Source organism: Atta cephalotes (assembly GCF_000143395.1).
Source record: "Atta cephalotes unplaced genomic scaffold scaffold00048, whole genome shotgun sequence".
NCBI classification, from domain to species: Eukaryota; Metazoa; Arthropoda; class Insecta; order Hymenoptera; family Formicidae; genus Atta; species Atta cephalotes.
The window spans coordinates 2281624-2307546 of NW_012130112.1; the positions used below are offsets into that span (position 1 = coordinate 2281624).

Genomic DNA, 25923 nt, shown 5'->3' on the forward strand with positions numbered 1-25923 from the left:
GAGAGAGAGAGAGATTAGTACGCACGTACATGTTTGTGTATGTCCGCGCGTGTGCATGCTTATGCCAGGGTGCGAGATGGAAACGTCGTGGCGTTTAGGCGTGCAGTGTGTATGCGTGTGTGCGTGTGGAGGCGTGCGTTGTTCGTAGGCACGCTCGTACGCGGGTGTGCGTAGCAAATTACGTCATATAGATAGATCATATGTGCTTTCTAATGATGAATAATTTTATAAATATAAATATAATATCGATCTCTCACCGTGTACGTTCATTTCGTACGACGAGCTTGTATGTGAACTTCGCGTGTCCTGGAAAAGGCCCGTTCGCCTTTTATTAAACTGTCAAATGATTTCAGTGTTCTTGCTTCATTTCAGTTGATTCTTTTAAGCATTCCGCGAACACGTAAAATATCCCCCTCCTGGCATTCTCCCGTCTTCTCCTCATTTATAACGCTTCCAGTTTCTTCGCTCAAGAGCTTTGCGTGATATTATTTTTAGATGTAGTCTAAAACTAAGATATATTCTTATTTTTTATTCACCGAAAAACAGCAATTGATTTTATTTAAATTAAAATGTAAGATTTATTTATTTAAGGAAACAATATCTTTTATATCTTCCAAACAAATTTCTTTTTGCGGTTTTATTTTGTAGAGGATAACGAGAAATAAATTGTCATATAAAATACTACCGATGGAACAATGAAACTCAATCTTTTTTGCTGTTCGTTAAGTAAACAAAATTTTTAAGTTACACGATTATAATTTTGTTTGAATTGAAATTTATTTAAAGAAACAATATGTTTTATATCTTCCAAACAACTTCCTTTTGCGTTTTATTTTGTAAATGGTGACGAGAAATTGTAAAATATAAAATACTGTAGATGAAACTCAATTTTTTTTGCTGTTTTCAAACAAAAAAGAAGTTTGAACTAATTAACTTAATTATAGTGTTTTTTCATTTATTATTATTTATTCTTTTTTTTATATGAAATTTACAATTCGAGATAAATGGAAGGAAGATAACCAGAAAAAACGTCGATTAGCTTATACAAAATATCTTTATTCAATGCGAAATACATAGATAAAGTTACGATAGCAATATACATAACGTTAATTTAATTATCGTAGTGTGATATCTTCTGTAAATCGCATCGCGACGTTATTGGCAGTTTCACGATGCCGGATGCGATAGATTCTTTTTCTATTTGGCATAAGGCAGTTATATGGCTTTACGGCAGCCGGCGGCGCTTTTTATCGTGCGCGCAGGAAGAGACGAGATGGCCGGGAGAATGGGTCGTAGACCTGCACAGGATGGGAACGAATATAGCGATGAATTCCCAAGAGCGATAGAAGGGTCCTGGATGAGGATTTTCAGATAAGCAGCAATCCAGGTCTTGATTCAACAGCAGCCAATTTGACAAGCAACTCTTCTTTCATGTTGAGACTTCCGGGAGAGAAATGTATTGATAAATCGAGAAATTTATCAAAGTTGCGTTTCATATCCAATACTTCAATTTCAATGGTCTGTGATTTAAAAAAGAATTTATTCATACAATTTCTTTTCCAAACAACTTAAATAGATCTGAACTATCTGCATGTTGTTTACATAATTTCGAGCCTTTATTCTTGAACGTTCGTCCGCGTTTTCTACTCGATGCAAGGTCTACAAACGAAGGCACTCAGCCGATATAACTTAACTAATAGAATAAAATAGTTTTTCTTTCTTCTTTATATACATAGGCTTGCTACGCCCTTTGCACGTCACTGATGCCGCTGAATATATACGATTTATGCTGCGCCTACACGTTGTTTAAAGACTCTGCCGATTCCCAGTGCCTGCCGCGTACGCGACCCCTCCTGCGTTGGTGATAAGGTACACGTCTATTCGAATATCTTCCTCGAGGATGGGTAGCCCACGGATTAGACGGTATCCTGGAAGACTCGTAGTCAGGCGGTAGATTGCGAGGTGGTAGTGCTGGTGGAGCAACGCCCCAATTATTGGGAGCTCGCTCGTTGTTGGATGTGAAAGGTTTTAAAACTTCGGTGACCCTTCGGCGGAGGCACACGGCGCAGCGACTTACTCGGGACGTATGATCGGCTTTGAGCGTCTGTTGCAACGGTTTACGGAACATTTCGTCGTCATGAATGGTCGCTAGCCAGTACGATGTCGCCGTAGCGAAATAATTACAACTACCAAGGCCACGACATTCAATAAATGGTCTGACACGGAATTCCTCTAAGCAGGATCCGGGCGAGACTAGAGACTGACCACCACCATCCGCACCTGCATCTCTGTGCTGTAATTTTATAATTATATAAAATTATTATATCAAACTATGATTGACAATACCTTCAATATTCACTTAATTATTATACATTTTTTACATTTATTGAATTCTTATTTATATTGAAATTAATATAATACAATCGATCTTACCATGAGGAAACTATATCCAACCCAGATTTCTTCCCAGCCACCCGGACACTCGGGTATTGCCATAGATTGACTGTGAACGGCTATTACCCTAGTCGGTGCTTCGCACACTGAACATCTCGATATGTATCTACCAATTTCTGGAGCTGGTATTGGTGTCATCATCATCGGCATAGGCTCGGTTGTACTGAGCCAATAGCTGTAGTCATTGCGATTGGCATAATCACACACGTTGTTTAGATTGCAAAACAGGAAAGGCATAGTGGAAAACTTCCTGACGCAACTACCAGCAGCTCCTGAATTGTATTATGTGTGTGTGTGATTTATCAATTGCATTATATTCTTATTAAAGATTCTTTTTAAATCATATATTCTTGTAATGTCAAAAGTTTTAATAATTGTTTAAAAATTTTTCTTCTTGCATTAAATTTCTTTCTAAATACTAAATTGTCAAGAAAGTACTAAATCACCTTTTTATGTACAAATTTATTTAAAAACAACAATTATTCCTCAAGATAAAGCATTATGTTAAAAAATTATTCGCCATCAATAATTTACTAGCTGTCGGATTTGATATCATTAATTTAAATGGAACTAAGATTTTACTGCGATTATATCTGTATACGATTTTGATCTTGCATCATTTGATTATGATTTGTTTCCCTCAATGAAATATTTCTTGCGAGGATTCAAAACTATTGAGTTGAAGTAGCTTGTCATGAGTTCTTCGTATCTCGAATAATACTGGGAGCAAATCAACAGTTAGTAAGATGATGATTATTGAACGTGATGGTCTTTATTATGAGGAAAAGATGTTGTTTTTGAATAAATTTGTATATAAAAATCAAAGGTTGATTCAGAATTTTTTTGACAACTAATTAGTCAAATTAACATTTTATTATATTCTATAAAAATAATTATATTAAAAATATATTGTTTACCAAGATCTTGCGCGTAAGCTCGTCCATTACCCATGATGTGCAATAACGAAAATCCTTCCCAGATCTTTACGGTATTTCTTGGACAGATCGGTATCATTTCGGATTGTGAGTGACGAGCAAAGTAGAATCCTCTATCTCTTGGACCAATTCCATTTGGCGCAGGTAATCCAGGTGCACCGGGGAAACCTGCGAAAAAGTAATTGTTCCCTTATTTAATCTACACAGTTAAAAAAATGCAAATTGTTCATCAACATATTGCTTCAATTTGAAAATTAAATTATGTTAATATTTAATACGAAATATATAATATATTATCATACCTTGTTTTCCTTGTCGTCCTGTAGATCCAGGAGGTCCTTGATATCCAGGAGGTCCATCTTTACCATCTGGTCCTTGCAGCCCAGGAATTCCAATCATTCCTGTCTCACCCTGTCGACCTGGCAGACCGTCCTTGCCAGGTTCACCTATCATTCCCTGTAGTCCAGGGAAACCTGTATATTTACCACATGCAATATTATACTTCCATTCAATAAAAATATGCATATACTACTAATTTTCTATAAAATTTTCTATAAAATGAAATATATAACACCTGGTAATCCGGGTACTCCTATATCACCGGGCAATCCTCGTCTCGGGAACGGCGGGAAAGGATTTATGCCAGATTCTCCTTTCGATCCCTTTTATAAGCATATATTTAAAATAACTTATACGTTTTATTTTTATTCTTCGATTTTATTCAATTATTTAAAATATTGTTATATTTGACGAATAAAAAAAATAATTAAATTTAAAAGAAATCTGTATAAGAATATTTTTATTATTAAAAATAAAAAGAAAAAACTAACAAGTAAATGCTGTAATATCTAAATTGTGAAAAATATGAAAATATTCAAGACCATTCTCACCTTTGGTCCTTCAGGACCAAGTAGCCCAGGAAGACCAGTTTCACCGGTTTCTCCTCTTTCTCCTTTCTGTCCTGGCAAACCATCAATACCAGGTAAACCAGAGTCACCTCTCATTCCTTTTGGTCCAGTTCGACCATCTAATCCTCGCCATCCAGGTTCTCCAGGTTGTCCTTTAGCGCTGTCTGCAGATATTCCCGGTTCTCCACGGAAACCTTTCGATCCTGGTACTCCAGGGAAGCCTTGAAATCCTTCTAAACCTGGTGCACCCGGGAAACCGACGAATCCTTGCAGACCTGATCGAAACGTAAAATAATAAATATTAATTAATGTTAATATTTTTTAATTTTGTCCTGTTATTACTTAATTAACTTTGAAAAGAAATCGAAAATGCAATAATGATTGTTACCTGGCTCTCCGACCATTCCTTTAGGACCATGAAAACTGTGACCTATGTCACCAGAGATTCCCTTAGGTCCGTTCGGACCATATTCACCAGGAGCTCCTTTTTGTCCTGCACGTCCTGGAATACCAGGCATACCATCAAGACCAGTGCGGCCAGAATCACCTGGTTCAGCGAATTCACCGGGCAATCCTATGGTAAAACAAATAAGAAAATGATATTAAATGAGATGAAATATCAAGTTTGAAATATTTAGATTAAAATAAGAAAAATGTTTGTAGAGTTTTATTAGCAAAATTACATTAGAATGTGAAGCATATGGCATTAATTTTCTTAACTTATGAACTTAAAAAGATTCATTATATATTCTAACTATTAATTTTGACAAAATTTTGAAACAAAGTAGCGTAATTATTTTTAACATATCAAATAGAGAGAAATTGAAAACTTTAAGTATTAAAAATAATTAAGTAAAAAAATTAAAAAATTATATTGTATACAATACAATTTCAATAAATTTATGCAAGAGTAAAAGAGATTGGAATTAAACATTACTCATATTGATTGTTATATATTGTTATATATACCTGGAGCTCCGCGAAGTCCTTGATCACCCGGCAGACCAGGGAAACCAGGTAATCCTGGCAAACCGTCAGGACCTGGATATCCTCTGTCTCCAATTTGACCCTATAATGGAACATACAAATAAATAATTTCTCTCGAAGTTGAAAAAATGAATTGTCCGACTAGATTATTCATTTACCTTACGACCAGGTACGCCAATATATCCTGGTTCGCCTGGTTGTCCTTTCACACCAGAGAAACCATCGTGACCGCGATTACCAAAATCACCTTTCTCTGCGAACGCGTAAGATGGTAAACCAGGTTCACCTACATAACCTTTCGATCCAGGAGCACCCATAAGACCTGGGAATCCTCTCACACCTGGTTCACCCGGCATTCCTAAAATGTATTGTAATTTATTAATAAAATACTGATACAACATTTTATTTTTTTCGATTATAAATATTAAATATAAACTAAAAATAAGCGTCGATTATAAAATACAAAAGTATTAAAATATATAATTAAATTAATAAAGATAAAAAATGAATGCTGCGATTGTCATATTTACCTGGTCTACCCATTATACCTGGATCACCATCGAGGCCTGATTTTCCTTTCAAACCATCGAATCCAGGTGGTCCAATCGGGCCTCTTTCACCTTTCGCACCATATCTTCCAGGTATTCCGTGTGCACCTGATCTTCCTGGAAAGCCTTGCTCACCTTGTTCGCCTTTTAATCCATCAGGACCCATATCACCAATTTCTCCCTATAAAGATAAATATATTATATTAATATATTATATTAATTTGAATATAATATTCTGTAAACTTTTTTACTATATATATGGCAGAGTAAAAATAATATCTTGCCTTTTATATCTTAAGTGTTTTGTTTTAAAAAAACAGCTTTTTGATAAAAAGAAGATGAACTTACCTTTGGTCCTTCCCTACCATTGTATCCGTCGAATCCAGGTTCACCTTTCTGTCCTTGTAGACCATTGAAACCGTCAGTAGCTAATCCCGGTTCTCCCGGTAAACCCGGTCGTCCGTCGAATCCAGCCAGACCGGGCGGTCCAAGTTCCCCCATAAAACCATGTTCACCCGCGTCACCTTGAGGACCGCTGAAGGAATTTTCGCCAGGGATTCCCGATAATCCTTCGAGACCAGCATCACCAGTGATACCTTTGAATCCAATCGAACCTGGCACTCCTGGGAAACCAAGAACTCCAGCGTCTCCCACTTCTCCTTTATAACCGGGAGCTCCGTCTATACCCTCGAAACCAGGCCAACCGCGTGGTCCTGGATCACCGCTCTCACCAACATCACCCTTTTCTCCTGGAGCACCTGGTAGACCTTGTGCACCATGCATTCCTTGATATCCTTGAGGTCCCATATCGCCATCATCACCACGTCGTCCGATAAAACCAATTTCTCCTTTCAGACCTTTCATTCCATCAAAACCAGAAGGACCATCGGGGCCTGAAAATAAATGTATTATGTTTTTTATTTTCAAGATTAAAGTGTAAACCAATACTATGACACGAAGTTAGTTTATCCAAATCGATTCACTTTGCTAGAAATTTATCATTCTAATAGACATATTATAGAATGATAAATTTCTACAGCAAAGTGAATCGAATTAAGAGATGAAATTCGATTTATCATTTAATTTTATTTGATAATTCATTTTATAGAATGGTTAGTTTAGATTTTAAGTTTTTGATATAATACTTACCACGGATACCGACGTCTCCGATTCTTCCGGACATTCCAGGCATTCCAGGTTGACCCGGGAATCCACGGTCGCCTTGTATACTATCTCCACGTTGACCTTTGGCTCCCTAAATCCATCAAATTGATTGCTTTAATGTAAATATATCATTCAAGAGATATTTTATAAAAAAATAATCAATTTCATAGAGTTAATTAATCTTTGAAACAATTTTCATAAAAATGAATAAGCATGTACTCACTTCAAGTCCAGACAATCCTTCGTAACCAGGTGCTCCCTTAGCACCCTTGATACCTTTCACACCATCTTCTCCCGTTCGGCCACGTAATCCTTGTGGACCAGCATCACCAAAATCACCTTTTGGACCGTACCATCCGCGTTCTCCAATTTCACCATATGTTAAATTTGATCCTGGTTCTCCTCGTTCACCTTTATTGCCAATGCGACCCTATAATAAGCAATCGCATTCATTATTTCTCTTAAACGTATAAGAATTTAATAACTGATAATGAATAAAATTATTTTTTTATTGACGTATGTATATTTATTAAAAATGAAAATTATTCAGTTCAATTTACTTACCGGAAAACCTACTGGTCCCTGTAATCCAGGTGAGCCTGATGTGCCTCGAAGCCCCTGATCTCCTGGCATTCCGGGGTATCCTTTTAAACCTACAGGACCTTGAAGCGAAATTCCTGGAGAACCAGGCTCACCAGGCAATCCTAGTAGACCTTCATCGCCAGGACGTCCTTCGAAACCTTTGAAACCATTCTCGCCTAGAAGAATACAGAAAATTCGTTTCATTTTTAAATATTCAATTCCTTTAATTAAAATGATAAATTGTATATAAATTATAAATTATAATATACCTGTATATATTATAATTTATGTATATATTATAAATATAATTATATAATTGTATAAATAAAAATAAATATAAATTAGTTTGTATAATTATATAATTTATGTTTAGAAAAAAATTTTTTAAACGAATCAGTGACCAATTATAAATAATTTAAATAATATTATTTTATATTTAGTTTAACTTTTTATTAGAAAGTTTATTAATATTTATATTTCAAAGAAATATAATTTTCAAAGATTTTTCTTTAATATTATATCTTAAGAAATTTTTAAATTTTACATACCAGGAGCTCCTCTATCACCTTTGTAGCCCTTGTCACCTTGACTGTCTGCGATATATTCTGCAGACACACCAGGTTCTCCTTTATTACCCTTATCTCCTTGTATTCCTTTGATTCCTTCCTCTCCTGGATATCCCGGATCTCCGCGTAAGAATTCGATTGGTATCGAAGCATCTTCACCTTTTTCGCCAGGAATACCATCCCATCCTGGCAAACCATCTTTTCCCGGTAATCCAGGAGAACCATGTTCACCCTATAAAATATTGTCAAATTAGAATAAATGAGAAAATAATAATTATCAGCTGTGCGATTCAAAAATTTGATAATAAACTGAATAACTGAATTTTATAATATTAAAAATTAAATTATTAACCCTTATCCTATTAAGGTGAGGCGATTCCTGTTCATGCAAGTTTTTTTTAGTCTTTTGGTAATTATAAATTATACTACATTTTATTAAAATTTTTTCCTAAATGAAGTTCCAATATTTATTTTAGAAAGTATGTTGGTGAATTTTTAGAGATTTTTTGAATCATTCTGAATAGGTAAAAAAAATGGACAGAGTCTAATGTCCCCGTTAGTATGGATGAGGCACCAAATTGTATTTAGTAGGGTAAAGGTTAAATCATATTTTACAAATATTAAATACAATATTTGACATATCTTTTTTTTCGCAGAGAAATAATTATGTTCATAAAAGAAAAAATATACCTTATCTCCTTTAGGTCCCGGTACACCGGTGTCGCCAATAGATCCTGGTTGTCCTCGTAGACCTCTGATTCCTTCGGGACCAGGTAAGCCTTTCTCACCGAAGTCACCCGGTGGACTTACAATAATCTCACCTGGTGGGAAGAATATCTTTCCTTGTTCTCCTTTGGGTCCTTGAACTCCCGCAATACCAGATCTTCCATTATCACCCTCAAGTCCTGCTGGTCCTGGCAGACCTCGCTTTCCTGGTACTCCCTTCAATCCTCGAGGACCAGGTAGTCCAGAGAATCCCGTAGTTCCAGGATATCCATCCAAACCAGATTCACCACGTTGTCCTTTCTCACCAGGTAAACCTGTACAATAATTAAAATAAAATAAATAATTATCTTAATAATAAGTAATTATTATCTTAATTTTTTTTTCAAATATCTTTTTATATAAGTATTCTTTATAAGTTATAGTTAATTTTTACCTGGAGCACATATGCCACAGTCATCTCCTCGAATACCTTTGATACCCTTAGGGCCGGTAAAGCCAGGCCAGCCGTCAGGACCAGAAATACCAGGTGTTCCAGGTAGACCACGTTCTCCAGGTGGGCCACGAATTCTTATTCCTTTTCCAGGAAAACCTTTTTCTCCTGTTTAATAATTGTAATTAATTATGATTAAAAACTATTTACGAATAAAATTATTAAATTGATACTAAGAGAATTAATAATAAAAAATATATAAAATATATTTTGATCTTACAATTTTATTCAGTCTTTTAAATTTTAAATAATGTTCTTTATATATAATATATAAAAATAATGTTCTTTATATATAATATATAAAAATTATATATATAACTTTATATATTATATATATTATATATTTGTATATAAAGATTTCTAGTACTTTTTTGATTAATATAAATTTTAAATTTACCTGGAGGACCAGGATCACCGCGATCGCCAGGCGGACCTGATAATCCTGGAAGACCTGGATTGCCATCCGATCCCGGCGGTCCAGTTATCGTTACTCCCGGAAATCCTTTGGCACCCATAATTCCGGGTAAGCCGGGTAATCCGGAAGATCCTTGAGGTCCCACAGGTCCTGATAAGCCTGGAATAATAATTTATATTAAATAGCCAATTATTATTCATGACATAGGCTATAAAATTATTGATTATTGATATAAAACAATAAATAGAAAACAAATTACCGTCATCTCCTTGTTCTCCTTTTATAGACGACCCTTTCGCTCCTGCAAAACCAGGATTACCTGGAAGTCCTGGTGGTCCTGGCGATCCTATGAAGCCGACCTTTCCTGGCAAACCCGGTGTTCCTGTTTCACCTGGTTCGCCTGGGGGACCTGAAAGAAACAAAAACTTTGGGTTACAAAATTGATTTACAAAAAGTTTTTTCTAGATGAAAATGAGTATTAATCTTCAGTAATTTGTTGAAAGTATTATATGTAATATCATTTTTCATTTAAGAAAAAGATATAAAATAATTATACCTATTAATATAATTGACACGAATAAATATTAAATATCTAAGAAAAGAGAATATTGAATGTCCACTGACCAAGATCTCCTTGGATCCCAATATTTCCCATGATTATTTCATCTAGTTCTGGGATGTATTGTCCGGGTTCTCCTTCAGCTCCTTGTCTACCAGGTGGACCACGATTTCCTTCTTCCCCTGGTTCTCCCTTTATTTAATAATTATTAATTATTTAATAATTATTAAATAATGCAATATATCTAACTTCATATATCTAATATTATCATACATAATTCTTTAAATATTTATTAATCAATTTGATGTTACTAAAAATATTACAATGCACATTGATAATTTTAAGTAATAACAATTAAGAACTAAATCGTCATGCATATAAAGTTGATATAAAAAATCTTTTTTATGTAAATTTTACAAATTCTTTTAATTTAAAATTTGAAAAAAAAGAAAAATTAAATTTTATTTGTCAGAAACTATTTTTAAATATAAAGTCAATTATAATATATTACTTACATCATCTCCATCTGGACCAGGCATTCCAGCAAATCCTGGAGCTCCCTTCTCTCCCTTTTCACCAGCCGGACCTGGTGGACCTCCGACACCTTGTTTACCTCTTGGTCCATCATCACCTTGTTCACCTTTTATACCTTTGATACCCAAGAATCCTGGTCGACCCTAAATAAGAATTGCATTCTATTTACTGTCACAATATTTAACTAAAATATTTTAATACGCAAAAAAAATAATCATGTTATTTATATCACAGTTTTCGATTTTTTATTAATAATATATTTTTTATATTTGTAATCTTTCATAGAGAGTGCAGTTATATTATTTATATTATTTTGAATGTATTAACAATTTTATGATCATTTAATACAGCATAATTACCTGTGGACCTTTGGCGCCCAATTCTCCCTTGCGACCTCGATCACCATAGAAACCCTTCATGCCTTTTGCACCTTGCGGTCCTTTCACCGGCAATGAATGTTCCGTTTTTTTATACTCATCTTTACCCGGTGATCCAGGCTCTCCTCTGTCTCCTTGTTCGCCAAGTTGACCCTTCACACCGTACACGGTGTCACCGCGTTCACCTTGCATACCTGGCAAGCCAGGTGAACCTGGTAAACCCTAAGAGAATACAAATATATTTTCCACTTAATTAATATAATTTGTTAATTCGCTTCATTAATACATAATCTATGTTCATCTTATGAATTAATTTTTGATAAATATTATTAACATTGCTTTGCAAAAGCTATATCTTAACATTATTATTCTTTAAATAAAAAAAATATGTCAAAATATATTTTAATATCTTTATGTGTTAAAGAATATGTTCAAGTATACATTTAATTCTGCTAGTCTGTTCAAATTTATTATATGATCATTGCTTGGGTCAATTATAATAAAATAATTATAATTAAATTGGGTCAATATAAAAAAACTCTAAAACATAAAAAGTAAAAAATTTCACAGAAAAAAGATCTTACATTAATAGACAAAGTTATCAAACACCAGAGAAAAGAATTAAATAAAATATTGATAAGAAAATAAATTACATTTTGAGTATAGATCGAAACAGATCAGAGTTAAGTATCAGGCCTTCCCTTACTCCTGAATCAGCGTATGCTGAAATGTTTGAAACTATCAGTTTCTCGTTTAATTAATCAAATCAAGACTCGTCAAGAGACTTGTAACCGTGAGATCATGCGCGATACCCTCGAGACACCCGGTATACCTTGATGTAGTTCTGCCGGTTCTGCCTATATATTACATACGCATTACGCTGAAGTTACATCTAGCGTGGCAGAGCGTAAGTGCATGTATTATGAGTCCATTATAATGCTAATTTAAGTGCAGTCCTGGTCCATCCCTGTTTATTTTTACTCCGAGCGAAATGGAGCTACTACAGATACGGACTTTGCGAGACACTTCAAACGATGCAAAGCATAATATTTTGCTTTTATTAATGCAGTTGATTAGATCTACGGGAATATTTCAATTATTATCATTGTTTCTAACAAGATTTAAATTTTATTCTATGATATTTTTAAATTATTGATCCTTGACTTCCGTGATTATATGTAATTAATAGAAGTATTTTAAATAGATGCAATATAAAAGTTACTTTTATAATTAATGATAATACGATACTGGAAAAGTTTTTTTTCCATTATGTCATATGTGACAAGTTCTTATTAAATTATAAATGAAAAATATATAATAAATGAAGAATAATATATGTTAAGATATAACTAGAATTATATCGATATTTACGATATTGACATTAAAATTAACGAACGCGAATGAATGATGAACCGTTCAATCTTTGGGTGAACGATGAATCATTCAATCTTTCTTGAGAAACGACGGAAATTGTTATCGCAGTTTGTCGAATTAAGTCTGTCGATCCGCCTCCGTTTGTATGGGAGAAAAGGTGCCGACTCGAAGTTCGTACCATCGCCATAAAAAAATTACCCATGCAATTGTGCAGCGCGTACGATTAACGCATTGACAATGAAAGAACCGGTTTTCGGTACCGATTGTGTCTTCTCTAATGGTCCGCAAGAGGTGTAGCCGACTTTTACCGAGGATCAAGAAGAAGAACTCGGGCTCATCGAGTTTCTCGGAAGCCGGGTAAAATCTTCCCTTCAGCATCTCATGCGAAGAGACGGACTCTTGCGCTATCAGCGACAGTCGTGTCAGCAGATAGCAGCTGACAACGGACGCAACGCTTCGGATTTCAACGTTTCGTATTTAGCGATTAAGTACGAAGTCCTCGTACATTTTAATACTTTCTTTTCTTTATTCTTTTCGCGTATTCACTTGGCATTGCTCTCAAGCCGACACAGTTGAAGTTATTTCTAGAAAATTGCAATAAAGAAGTAGCTTTTTTCTGCAATACACGACTCGGTAAAAAACATTAAGAAGAAAGATAAATTGTTCACAAAAAATATTAAGGAGAAAGATAAATTGTTCACAAAATAATGCATATATACAAAATTGATACAACAAAATTTATATTACAATACAAAGTTTATATTATAGTTATAGTTATAGTTATAGTTATATGTATTCACTTGGCGCGAAACACTTTTTTGATATTAAATGATAAAAATAATTTTCTTAATAAATAAAAATTTTCTTTAAAAGGATTGATATATAAAATGATGAGAAAAAGATAAAAAGCTTCTTTTCTGCAGTGCATGTCTCGGTAAAAAAATATTAACCTTTTAATGTCACACTATAAATTTTGTCACATATATAACATACTGAATATTAAGTAAAAGTATTGCATATAAATGAGCATATTATAATCAATTTTTTTTTTAATGTTAGATTAAGAAATATAATGGTAAAAACCAAATGTACCTTTCCTAACAAAAAAGTTAAAGTTATAAGATATAAAATAAAAAAACAATTGGATATGCCATACTCCGAGTGACATCAAAAGGTAAAGAAGAAAGATAAGTTTTCGAAAAAACGATACACGAAATCCGCACATTACATGTTAAATAATTGTCTCCAAGATAAAAGAATCGTTAAGAATTAACAATGACGATAGGCACTTTTCCTGAATTTGATCGATTTGTCATACATTGCGAAAAAAGCTCTTTTCTCTGTGATCTTTCATTAGCGGAGTTGTGAATTTTCCGAGAGAAGAGTCTATCGTTTCGTTCGTTAATTAGCTGTGTTCAATTAAATTGGAAGCAAAAAGAAAGCCTTGCTTCCTACACGAAAGTAGCCGATAAGCAGCTGTATCACTAGTAAGTATACGTGCTTAAACTTTTCCTTTTTAGCAAAAAGGGTGCCTCGGGGGATACGTGTAACATTGCGCATATAATTCAACCCTACGCGCGTAACTTGGAATACTACGAATACAAGTGGTGCAGATAACTTTCGAGTGGCCATCGCATCTAGCTCTATACGCTTTAAGAATCTCGTAAAGTTTCGTCGTCTGGTTTATACGAACCGAAATACTCGTGGCATACGTTACATTACCATATCGCGCTTTTCGTATCGCACAGCTGTAATTTAAGAGAAACGGTGCCCTATTCTTTCTAGATTGCAAATCTACCATCCGTATCTTTCTTTTGAACGAATATGTATTTCTATTTTTAATTTAATTAATTCTCTTTCTAATTTAAGTTACTTTTTCATACTAATCTTTTCTTTCATATTTCAAGAATTTTAAATTCTTGTATTTCTATTCTAATATCTCTGTGATAACTTCTGCAATAAAAGAACGGTTTTGCTGAAGTATCTAAAAATTTATACCGATCTGAAAATAATTTTGTTGTGTCATAACTAATGCTTCTAACTAAATTTTCAGATATTTCAGCAAAATCATTCTTTCTATGTAGAAGTTTAAAATAAGAAAAAGATAATGTAAAGAAATTTATTAGCATATGTGTGACAATTAAAATTAATAATTTTTTATTCTTATATTGTTCGATTTTTTCTAACTATTCTTGAAAAAAATTTTCTAATCATTCTGTAACAGTCGAGACATACGAAAACTTATTCCTCTTTTAGAGCGTGAATATTCATTTCGACCAGTATTGCGCATTTTTACTTAAAGCCCGAATGTGCATTCGCGTTCGTGTGTTCAGAGGTGACTTTTAACTCGACGGCGTGTAAGAGGATTCCTTGGAGCTTATCGCGCGATGGAAATCGCGACTCGCGCAGAATTCTTTCGGATTCTTTCCGCTTCTTTTCTTCCTCTTTACTCGATACCTCGTTAAACATTGCTGGGGAATACTTTGGACCAGCAAATGATATTTCATGTGAGCAGGTGGCGTTTCGCAAAAGGAACGAAAGCTGTCCCGAGAGTCGGACTGTCGAGCTTGTCTCCTTTTTCGTCCTATTCTCTTCCTTCTCGTTTTGCTTCTTCATGTCCGTTCTTCAGGGATCTACCTAAACGCTTGTGCGAGGGTTCACCGGTCCTCGAGAGTCAGCACCGATCGACCGGTGTTACGGTACCTTAAACAATTGTGGGATAAACAAATGTGCTTCTGTTATTACTTACAAAGTCGCCTGTATCTCCTGGATAACCCATTTCGCCGGTGAGCCCCTGCTGTCCTCGATAACCCTGGAAACGCAATCATATCTTAGAACGACTAATGATCATTACGAGTTACGGCGGAATTAATCCGCGATGATTTTAGGGGAGAAATAGTATATTTATTATATGATAATTCTTTCTAAATATTAACAATATATTTATAAATCAATTATATTTATTGAACGATTTATTGATTGTATGTATATATACCTATATATATATATATAAAATTTATAATTTAAATAATTACGAACGATTTATTGATTGTATGTATATATACCTATATATATATATATAAAAATTTATAAATTTAAATAATTAGTGTACAATATGCACTATTACCGATTTTAAGATTCAATTACTGAAAATGAAAAAGAATAATTGCATCACACATGAATAATAATATAATGCTACAATGTAATTGTCAATTTAATTTATTTTATTATTGCACTGAATTTTTATTGATAAATTGATGTTACATGAAAATGAATAATATTTAAATTTAAATCTTTTGCGGCACGAACTTTCCGGACAACCCAATATTTAGATATTAAAATTTTTTGATAGCGTAAATATCATTATTAAAATATAATAATTTTTAACATTCAAGTTATTAAATAACATACTTCACATTAAATGTGGCACATATTTCACGTTAAATGTGAATTCTTACCTCCAAACCATCAATACCGGGATTACCACGAATTCCTTTGGCACCGACCGAATTTATACCTCCATCACCCGGCTCTCCCGGGAAACCATAATCGCCCGAGGGACCTGGTACACCACGAGGCCCGAAAACTCCGGGTATACCGGGTGCACCAGCACGACCATCGGTTCCGTTGCATCCGTCCAGTCCATCTGGACCCATCACACCGGATACACCAGGATTACCCTAAAGAATGCTTGCTACAATCCCTCTGAATGATTCTTTTACATTTATAGGTATATGAATGAAACGTAAAACATTTGGCTTCAGAAAATTCACTAAATTTAATTCAGAAATGCAAGAAGCTCATGATTTCAATCTTTTCTTTCTTATAATACAGAAGAAATCAAAAGATATAGACTAAAGAGAATTTTTTAATTAAGATTTCATTTACATATTGTTCTATAGTTAAATTATATCAGGAAAATTTGTTTTCACATATTCATTCCATATTTGTTTAAAAAAAATTATTAGAATTTATTTTATGTTGCTTAAGATTTACTGTGTGTGGGATAATATACATAATATAGAAATAACAAAATTTATCGCATATTAGACAATATATGATTATTTAAAAAAATAAAGATTGGAACACACATATACTTTAATTTTGTGGACTTTGATTTACTTCAAAAAACGGGCAGCTAATATACGTACGGAAAGTCCTGCAGCTCCCATAAATCCTTGTATACCATCGTCGCCCTAAACAGAAGAAATAGAAAATAATGTCTGATTTTTTTTATGATTTTCAACGATTATGAATACAAATATAAATACATTGCTGGTATCATGCTTGAAATCAACGTTAATTAATAATTGTTTCATATTAAAATATAAAGCCAATTAATTCGACCGTTTTTATCATTTAATAAAATAATTCGATTTGTCATATTATTATTTTATATTAATTTAGGCTTGTATTTCAGAGAATCTAATAATATTTCTGAACTGAAAATATCAGACTAATCGTCGAATGCTTTTACGATTGATCTCTATTATCTCCGCGCTCAATTATGATTAACTTGACCATCGCCGCACTCAAGTACATCTCGTAACATTGTTATAATTGCAGATATGACTGCGTCGTATCCTTGATTCGGAGGGAGGTCGTCCGAATCATATCATCGCGACGATGCTGTTGTAATTCGAAGAGCGCGACATTCTCAGTCGGGTGTCGGAGATCCTGGAAAGTGCGTATGCAAAAAACGTATGTGCATATACAGAAGAGCGTACATGCATCTCGTTGATGACATCCACCGCGCTTTATTTCGAGCTGGTTAAAGAGCGGCTACATCTGGGCACGTTCTCGTCTAATTAACGATGCGTTTAATTAGACGCATATCAAGGCATTTTCTCTTCATCGTTTACGGCATATTTCTCATCTCATCTCATCCAACATCCAACACAAACATCTCCATCAGAGAAACATACGTTTACGGAATATTCATTTACGGAACTTTAACGTCATATAAAAATTTACAAATGTTACTTATTGCTAATTTTGGAATTTTAATTTCTTGTTATATTATTTCTTTCTTTTGCGAAATATAATAAATAGGACACATTAAATGTAACTGGATATGCGTAGTAATAATTCAAGATATTGAAGAGAATATATATATCATCAGAAAACAAAACAGAAGTATTAAAAACATATAAAAATAAGTAAAATAAATGTTCAATTTAATTATGAACAATCTCTACAAAACGAGAAGTCGACTAAGAAAGCAAAACTTGTTCCTTTTGTTTGACCGTTAAGAAAATACTAGGTAGGGTACATTTCTGCTAATTTCTGCAAGAAATACGCTTATAGTAGACGCTAAACAGGTAGATTTTACTGCTTTTTGTTGGCTTTTACGCTGCGTATTTGCATTAAACATCTTGCTCGAATGTTGCGTGGTTGTGGTTACAGCGTCATTACTTGTTCCCCTTGAGTTTTAACGTGTTTATTGCATTCGTCGAGAGTTTACGCGAATCCTTTCACAAAGGTGCTGTTGTATGCATCACAAATGTCCGATACTTCTGATGAGAATCCGCAAGAAGAAAGCTTTCCTCAAAGAAAACACACTTAGGAAAACTGGGTGCTTATGCGAGATTGAAAAAAATTTATAAAACTTTAACGTTTAACAACTTTCGCTTACAATCGTTAAAATAAAACTAAAAAAATAAAATAAATTGATAAAAACTGATTAGATTAGATTTTTTAATGCGTAATTGTAAAATGTATTATAATAAAATGATAGGATTTCATTTTAAAAATATTATTGCTTTTATTATGCAAGATATAATACAACAATTATTAGAAATTAAATTCTTCTCTCAGAAAGAGAAAGAATAAGTTTACAGAAAATGAGAATTCCATGTTCGATTACTATGATAGCTTTCGATTATTGTAAAAATATATGCGTGATAACTTTTGCGCATGATAACTTGTGAATACTATTTAGACATTTAAATAAAAATTAGAGTTTTAAATAAGTGATCATGCGTTGTAATTTAATCTGCATTACGTTTTAATGACATAATTTTCTTGTCATTTCTTAGAAGCTTTGTCAACATCCTTCTTCTGTTTTGTTTTTTAGAAGCTTATCGTGGGGTGACATTGCTTATCACTATTAAGCGTGTGCGTATCAGTTATCCAATTTAAACACCAACAAAATAAGACATTCATTTATAATTGGAGACAATATTATTAGTAAGTACTGTAAAGTTACATGCAAGGGAGTATAAATTTGTAAATTACATTCATAAGAATATAACATTACAATAAAATTTAGCTGTAAATATACTGAATATTTTAAGATTGGATAATTTAATTATAAAACTTTTCAAAAGAATTAAGGAATCATTAAATTTGCGAATCATTTAATTCTCCGCTAGCAATGTTGGATTTTAAAGCGCAGTTAATTTTTTTACTGTTTGAATTTGGTAGATAAATTTAAATCTGCAAAAAATAAGTAAAATACAATTCAACTTCCATGATAGCAAAAATTTGTTAAAGCTTTCACAAATAATTTTTCAGATTTTTATATATAATATATGTCCGAAACAATATAAAAATTTGAAGTTCGAAGATTCAGACTGCGAATGAAGGGTGAAAATTTCATATTACAGAAGGATTAACACATATTTAATTATTAAAAAATGTACTACTAATTATTTTAAAAATTAAATAAATAAATACATACAGAATGCGTTCTACTTGACCGAAAAATTAAGATGTATTATACGAACAAATAAAGTGTACAAATGAATGAATTAAAATATAGCTACAACGCAGTACGAAATTTTTTCTCTATTCAGACGCCATTGAGCTTATCATGCATAAATGTCTACGCATAAATGCGTATTAACTTGTGTCTACGCATAACTTGCGTTCAAAACGGGTGTCGTTATCAGTTGACCTCTTGCATAAGATGTAAGAAACGTGTCCAATTACAAACGTTATAACAGCGACCGAGGATTAGCAATTAAAAAGTAGTAATGATATAAAAATCTACATTATAAAACTAATGATGCTTTGTGTATCATACAAATATATCCGGTAATATAACAAGATGATGTAATAATAAAATATGTTTATGGCCATGAGAATATTCTCTCACTTCTTCTCTTGTAAAAATAAAATTTTGTTTTGTAAAAATAAAATGAGTTACAGGTTATGTAATATGCTATTAACTCAAATAAAAGATTGAAACGAGGAAAATCTCGTTCTAACATTCAGTAAAAAATTTCATAAAATATCCATTGTTAATAATATATTCATAAGTCAATATCATGACGCTGTAGGACAAGCATGACGGTGAACGGGAGATGCCATTTATGGGCATGCCCGATACAAAATTGATATGGGATGCCTTTTAAAGGCTGGTATTGATTGGGTAGCTGCTGCCTGATGAACGAAAAGGGAAACCCGCTATGACACGGTCGAATCAGGTATTGTATCTGTAAATGGGATGCAATGTATATAAGATACTGACATTTTCTCTTTCTCTTTCTCTTTTGGTAAGAAGAAGTTGTCATATACTTTCATAAGATTGATTGACGGGCTGTCATCCATGCCAACGTAATTAAAATTTTAAAAGCTCAACTTGAATGCAATTTTGTTTATTATAGATAAATTACATTATGTATGAAAGAAGCTCGATTATATAAAATTAGATTATACAACTTTAATATAGTAGAAATTACAAAGTGTGAGAAGAGTGAGACAGAGAAAAGAAATAAAAATTTTAATTAAGGGAAATATATTTCATTATATTTTATTACATATATAATATTTAAATGTTTTTAATATAAATTTATGAAATAAGTTATAATTTAAACATTACATAAATATTATTAATAATAGTTGGATTTAGGTCACTCAGTTTTATAAACAAAATTTCATTATATGTATTAAAGTTTATATATTTTATAAAGATGAGACTTTTCGGATTAAATTAGTTTTAATTAATTTGGAGATTAAATTATTGTGAAAATTATTTCGATTATTTCAAAAACTGATGAGATAAAACTGGACGCGAAAGGAGGTCAGGAGGAAATGAAAGAATGGATACGACGTCACAGGAGACGTTGCATATGCTAGAATATATCAAAGAAATTTTGAGAAGGAATATACAAGCAGAGTGAGAGAGAGAACGGATATCTAAATATGAGATCATACGGACATCCGGTTTCAGGAGTGAGCTGGGTTCACAGTGCGATTTGTCAATGGGAAGTGCGTTATCAGCCCGCGTGGTGCCTCCCCATCCTCTCTTTATTAGTTCTCAACTTCCAGCTTTTGTCTCGCTTGATCTCTGACAGTTTCGTCAGAGGGACCTGATTTTTTAACGAACGCGAAAGTTCGTTCGAGAAGTAGGTCACGAAGATTAACTTAGAGCCTGTCACGAAGGAGTAGGGAGACAGCTGCTGTGTATCATAATTTTACTTATTATAAAAATGTGTCGAGTAAAATATACGATTTTTTATTTTAATTTTTTGTTTTAATTAGAAAGGATCTTTCAAAGGATTAATCACGACAATTTATTTGGACGGTGAACTGGAAATGTGAAGAAAGATTTCGAGATAGTTGGATGTGAATTATTTCTATGTAGGATGTTCCAGAAATTTTAAAGATATTTTAGGCAACCTTGATTGCAAATTTATTTAAGATAAGTATTTAATATTTAATTTTCACATTGATATTGCAATCAATTTTACTGATATATATAAATAATTATATATGTTATATATAGTAATCCTTCGGTACACATTATGGGAACAGCACGTCTAGGTATTGGCATACCTAACTAATTCAATTGTCTGTAACTTTTAAAAAAATGAACATATTCTAAAAAAAATTTATTTTCAATCGAAATATATATCTTTAATAAAAAAAATTATAAATAATAGAAATTATAAATTAGAAAAAGAAATGCTATACTTAGAAGCATCGAAAATTAATATTAAAATACTATAAGAAATATTAATAATTCTAATGGAAAGAAGATTTAGTCAATGAATGATTTTGTAAAAATTAGAATGTTTGTCAATTGATTCTGAACGTCTCAAATTTTACGCGGAAATAATTTTGAGGCATATGATGGTAATACAGTCCGATGTTCGCTCGATGGCAGACCGGAAATGCTGTTTCACCCCCGCATTTTGCGATATCAAAGAGTAGCAACGAACGCGTAGGACTGCAATGCAGTATCCGTTTTACGGTTATTATCGGTCCACGGTGTCCCTTATCAGTGTGCAAATTGCACCGGCAAAATATTCATAATATTCACGAAAATGGGGAAGACAGATGCTGATTATCGATAATACATCATCTTTCAGGATTGCTAGAGAATAGTTCCACTCTAAAATCTAAATGTAAATATTGAAATATAAAATTTTATTTGCTGAAACTACTCGTTCATTTGCTATAACAATGTAAATAAAGAATTGAAATTTTCCAGAAAAATTTAAATGTTTTAAATTATTAAAATTATGTATTTTAATTTTAAAATGGAATTTCGATAATAACGAATTCGATAATAATGAAAGAACAAAAGTATACTTTTGAGGTATGCTTTCTTTCTTTTTCTTTATATTTTCGCTCAATTTTGCAAGAAATTAAAAAACTCCAATTTCGTTATCTCATTGTTATAGCGATACGTATTGTATAAAAAATCATTGTTAATGTCATTGTTAATGTTTTACAAGTTGGCGTTAATACAAATTTTATAAAATTGTAGATGAAATAAGAAAATATAAATTGCAATTTTAAAGAAAGAAACAAGCTCAGGGATATGCACTCTTATTAATTTTTTAAACCTTATAAATGGAAGATGGTTATAATTAAAGAATATTTCTCGTGAAGTTTGCATGAAAAGCATACTCATTTGAACGTACGTCGATTACGAATGAACGCTTCGTATAGGGATTATAAAAGCTTAATGTTTAAATACTTTATGCTATACTTAATTTCAAGCTACTTTACACTTTGCGAAGAACCTTTCTTTTAAGATATTGTAAACTGGAAAAAAAACTTTTTATCGACAATTTTTTCAAAGAATTGCAAATGCATAAAAAAGTTGTTATATATATTAATTCACATAATATTAATATGTATAAATACATCTGTGTAATATATATACATAATATTAATATGTATAAATACACCTGTGTAATATCTGTGTAAAAAATTACCAGTGTAAAAATGCATAAAGTAGATATTCATTACGTTACTCGCTGCAATAAAATTTTCAGGAATAATCGCGACTGTAATACATTTTTAGTAACTCGGGATGCGCCGTCGTGTATTTTCTACAGGGTGCTGAATCGAGTTTCTCGCTGATAAATTGTTGCATTCATCATCCGGCGTGATGTCAAGGGACGGTGCTGCGTCAGTTTAAGACGTCAGTTTAGCTTTGGTACCGAGAAGAAAAACACGGATTCACTGGCGTGGTACGGAGAGTGCCGGCGTCGAGGCGGAGATTTCTTTATCGGCGCTTAGATACCCTACTTTTCCGGATGTAGCAAAACAAAACGGGGGCCACACGCGCCAAGCACTGTCCGATTCCCGCGTTCGCATCTTCTTCTCTTTCATCGCGTGGGCGTATGGCCGGCCTCTGACCTCCTCCCCTTGCCGCCCCGTTAAAATTTTCTTTGCTCTTTCGTTCTTTCATTTATCCCGGGCACCCTCATGCTCCTCTCCCTCCATCTCATCTCCGTTCGTTTTAATTAGAACGGTGCCGCATCGCTTGTTTTAACGGGCAGTGAATTTCTCGGGGACGGTTTTAGACGCTGGAGAGAATGTGAAAATGAAAGTGTGACGCGCGCGCTCTAAAATTGCCGCTCTAAAAGCTCGCGAGGTCCGCTTGATAGAGCCTGGTCACGCAATCATTGGTGCTTTCTGGCGGTGTGTTTTAATAATCTGTCCACTCAACCTCCAGAACGGAGGATCAACGTCCCCTTCAATTTTCCCGGACGAGAAAAGCAAACCCTTAGGGTTTACATCACGCTCCTCTTTTCTGGCCGATTTTACACAAAATGGGATAAAAGGATCTAAAATGTAGTCCATTTAAACAAACTTAATAGTAAAATTGTAGACTGTATCTTAAAGAACATAATTGTTACTGTAATAATTATTTCATTATTATTCTCCATATATTTTTCTTTCTTTAATAACATAAAACTTGATCGTTTTTTTCACTTAATAAAAATAAAAGTTTAAAAATTGAATATTTTTTAACTTGTTTATATTTGTCTAAAATATAATAATACAGACTGTATCTTTAAAGTGGAGGAGAAGCTACGATATTTTAAAACTTCTTTTTTCTCTAACAACAAAAGAAAGGAATAAAAGATTTCCGATGTAATCTGTAACAATTCACTCACTTCAATATTTAGAGAAAATGTCAAAAGGAAGGTAGCATTTGCTGAATGCATTGAAGACATTTATAATCGATCACGTCGATTTCACCATTTTTCCCGAGAAGAAAAGACCTTCCGTCGATGGAAGATTAGTTAAATTCATCTCGGCTTAGAGCAGTCGGATGCTGACCGCGTGTCTTCAGCGTGTCAATTTGTGTCAATCCTAGACAACGAGACAGGGCTCGATCAGCCGCGCTGCTTGCACGTGGGTATGCACGTAATACGTAATATCTGGGTAATCGTTACGTAGATAGGGATCAATGCCAAAGCAGCGAGAAACGCGCGAGAGATGCCAGCAATTTATCATTAACGCCCACGTCTGGAAGCCGCCGGGCCGAATCGTTAACCCGAAGCGGCAGAATTGTGCCATTCCCACTACTCCTGCGGTAATTTCGAGAGCGAGGTCTGCAACGTGCGCGTGTATAGCGCTCGGGGGAGCCGAGCCATCTCCCTTGGCTGGCCAGAAAGGACCATGACGTCAGTTCGGTCGTCGTTTTACGAGTGACACCGTATAAGCCATCAGCGAGGGAACCGATCCCCATCGTAAATTTTGATCGGCCGGTTAAATTTGCACGACGATACGTACGCTTTGAATTCATGCTCACCAATTGAGTCTAAAATAACGGATAAAATAAAATTGGCGAAATTTTTAAACATATATGTATTTTTTAAACAAAATGAAAAAAAAAAGATTTTTCTCTATAAGAAGATTTTCATTGAAACTATAAAAATTACATTGTTAAATATAAATACTGATTTTATTGAACTTTTTCATATGTACATAACGTTCAGTTTTATATAGAAAATATAAATTTTCAATTCCAATTATTTTTTTATAAATTATACATTTTTTAAATTGCATGATAGAATTGGATTATGCATTTTTTAAATTGTGAAAAATTCGAATTTTGAAGTATTTCTTTCAGATGAATTATATATTTAATCCAAAAATTGTCAAGTTTGTTAATAAAACAACAAGATTAATGTTTATGATTAAATAAAGTATACAAATTCCATTTACTAGAATTTATATAAAAGTAATATTATATAAAAGTAAGTAAATTTTAAGAAATACGTTGTAATTATAACTCAGGAATTTAACTTTAAAACGATGAAAGTCACTGAATCGAAAAAGACTGGATTTAAAAAAAACCTCGTTGGATGTTTCTTTAATTATTTTGCTTCTACTGAAAGAGATCATGACGTCAGTTCGCGTCTGTTCATTTCAAGCTGACTACGTAAACTGACCAATAAGAAATACATGTTATGCTATAAATGAATGGTTTTCTCGCAAATGGAAACTTAAAATGCGTTTAACGCGTGTTTCAGAATGCATTCAATTACATAATACACAATGAAAAGGACAGAACATTTTAATTTACTACAAGCTTCTTAAATATTAGGTTAAATTAACTCTAAAGAGCACGGAAAATAGCAATTTTCATTTAAAATTATTTAAATTTATGTATAAATAGTATAAGTAAATATAGAATTTTTTAAAATAAAATACTTTTCGAAAAAATGTTCGTGTTATACAAAAAATAATTTCTGAATATATTATAAGTAATTACGAAATAAGGAAAATGAATTGAGATTTTGTTTTATATTATAATAAAATCTTAACGTTATTTATAATCTTTATTTAATCTGAAATTATTTTTTAATAGAAAATATTTAAATCTGATTTTTATGCAGATATTTAAATAAAACATAAAGACAAAATTTTTTATCAAGAAAAAAGATTGCTATCTCTCTCTTTCATAAAATTCATAAGTTTGTAAAAAGCATTCTTATATACTTATTTCTATATTTCTTATATACTTTGTCCTGGTCCCATTTGTTATAATTTTCGTTATGATAATTTTATTTCTTCCTGAATCCTTTCTCTTGCCGAGAGAGAGTTTG

The 25923-nt window shown here is 32.9% G+C and overlaps 1 protein-coding gene across 1 annotated transcript in view; it reads right to left on the reverse strand.

Moving 5' to 3' along the window:
- Window positions 1-1035: 1035 nt before the first annotated feature.
- The window catches only part of LOC105622808 (collagen alpha-5(IV) chain), a 54930-nt gene continuing 30042 nt past the window's right edge, over window positions 1036-25923 (reverse strand). The window contains exons 3-27 of the mRNA XM_012204218.1: window positions 16771-16815; window positions 16078-16299; window positions 15369-15431; window positions 11228-11467; window positions 10850-11011; window positions 10400-10526; window positions 10035-10184; window positions 9758-9934; window positions 9304-9468; window positions 8835-9184; window positions 8127-8376; window positions 7561-7754; window positions 7220-7426; window positions 6982-7087; window positions 6181-6725; window positions 5815-6013; window positions 5443-5642; window positions 5267-5366; window positions 4686-4871; window positions 4280-4572; window positions 3964-4051; window positions 3692-3862; window positions 3372-3557; window positions 2434-2726; window positions 1036-2293 (exon numbers count right to left, since the gene is read on the reverse strand). Coding sequence (XP_012059608.1) covers window positions 1796-2293; window positions 2434-2726; window positions 3372-3557; window positions 3692-3862; window positions 3964-4051; window positions 4280-4572; window positions 4686-4871; window positions 5267-5366; window positions 5443-5642; window positions 5815-6013; window positions 6181-6725; window positions 6982-7087; window positions 7220-7426; window positions 7561-7754; window positions 8127-8376; window positions 8835-9184; window positions 9304-9468; window positions 9758-9934; window positions 10035-10184; window positions 10400-10526; window positions 10850-11011; window positions 11228-11467; window positions 15369-15431; window positions 16078-16299; window positions 16771-16815 — 5217 coding nt within the window. The 3' untranslated portion in view covers window positions 1036-1795. The remainder of the gene's footprint in view (window positions 2294-2433; window positions 2727-3371; window positions 3558-3691; window positions 3863-3963; window positions 4052-4279; window positions 4573-4685; window positions 4872-5266; window positions 5367-5442; window positions 5643-5814; window positions 6014-6180; window positions 6726-6981; window positions 7088-7219; window positions 7427-7560; window positions 7755-8126; window positions 8377-8834; window positions 9185-9303; window positions 9469-9757; window positions 9935-10034; window positions 10185-10399; window positions 10527-10849; window positions 11012-11227; window positions 11468-15368; window positions 15432-16077; window positions 16300-16770; window positions 16816-25923) is intronic.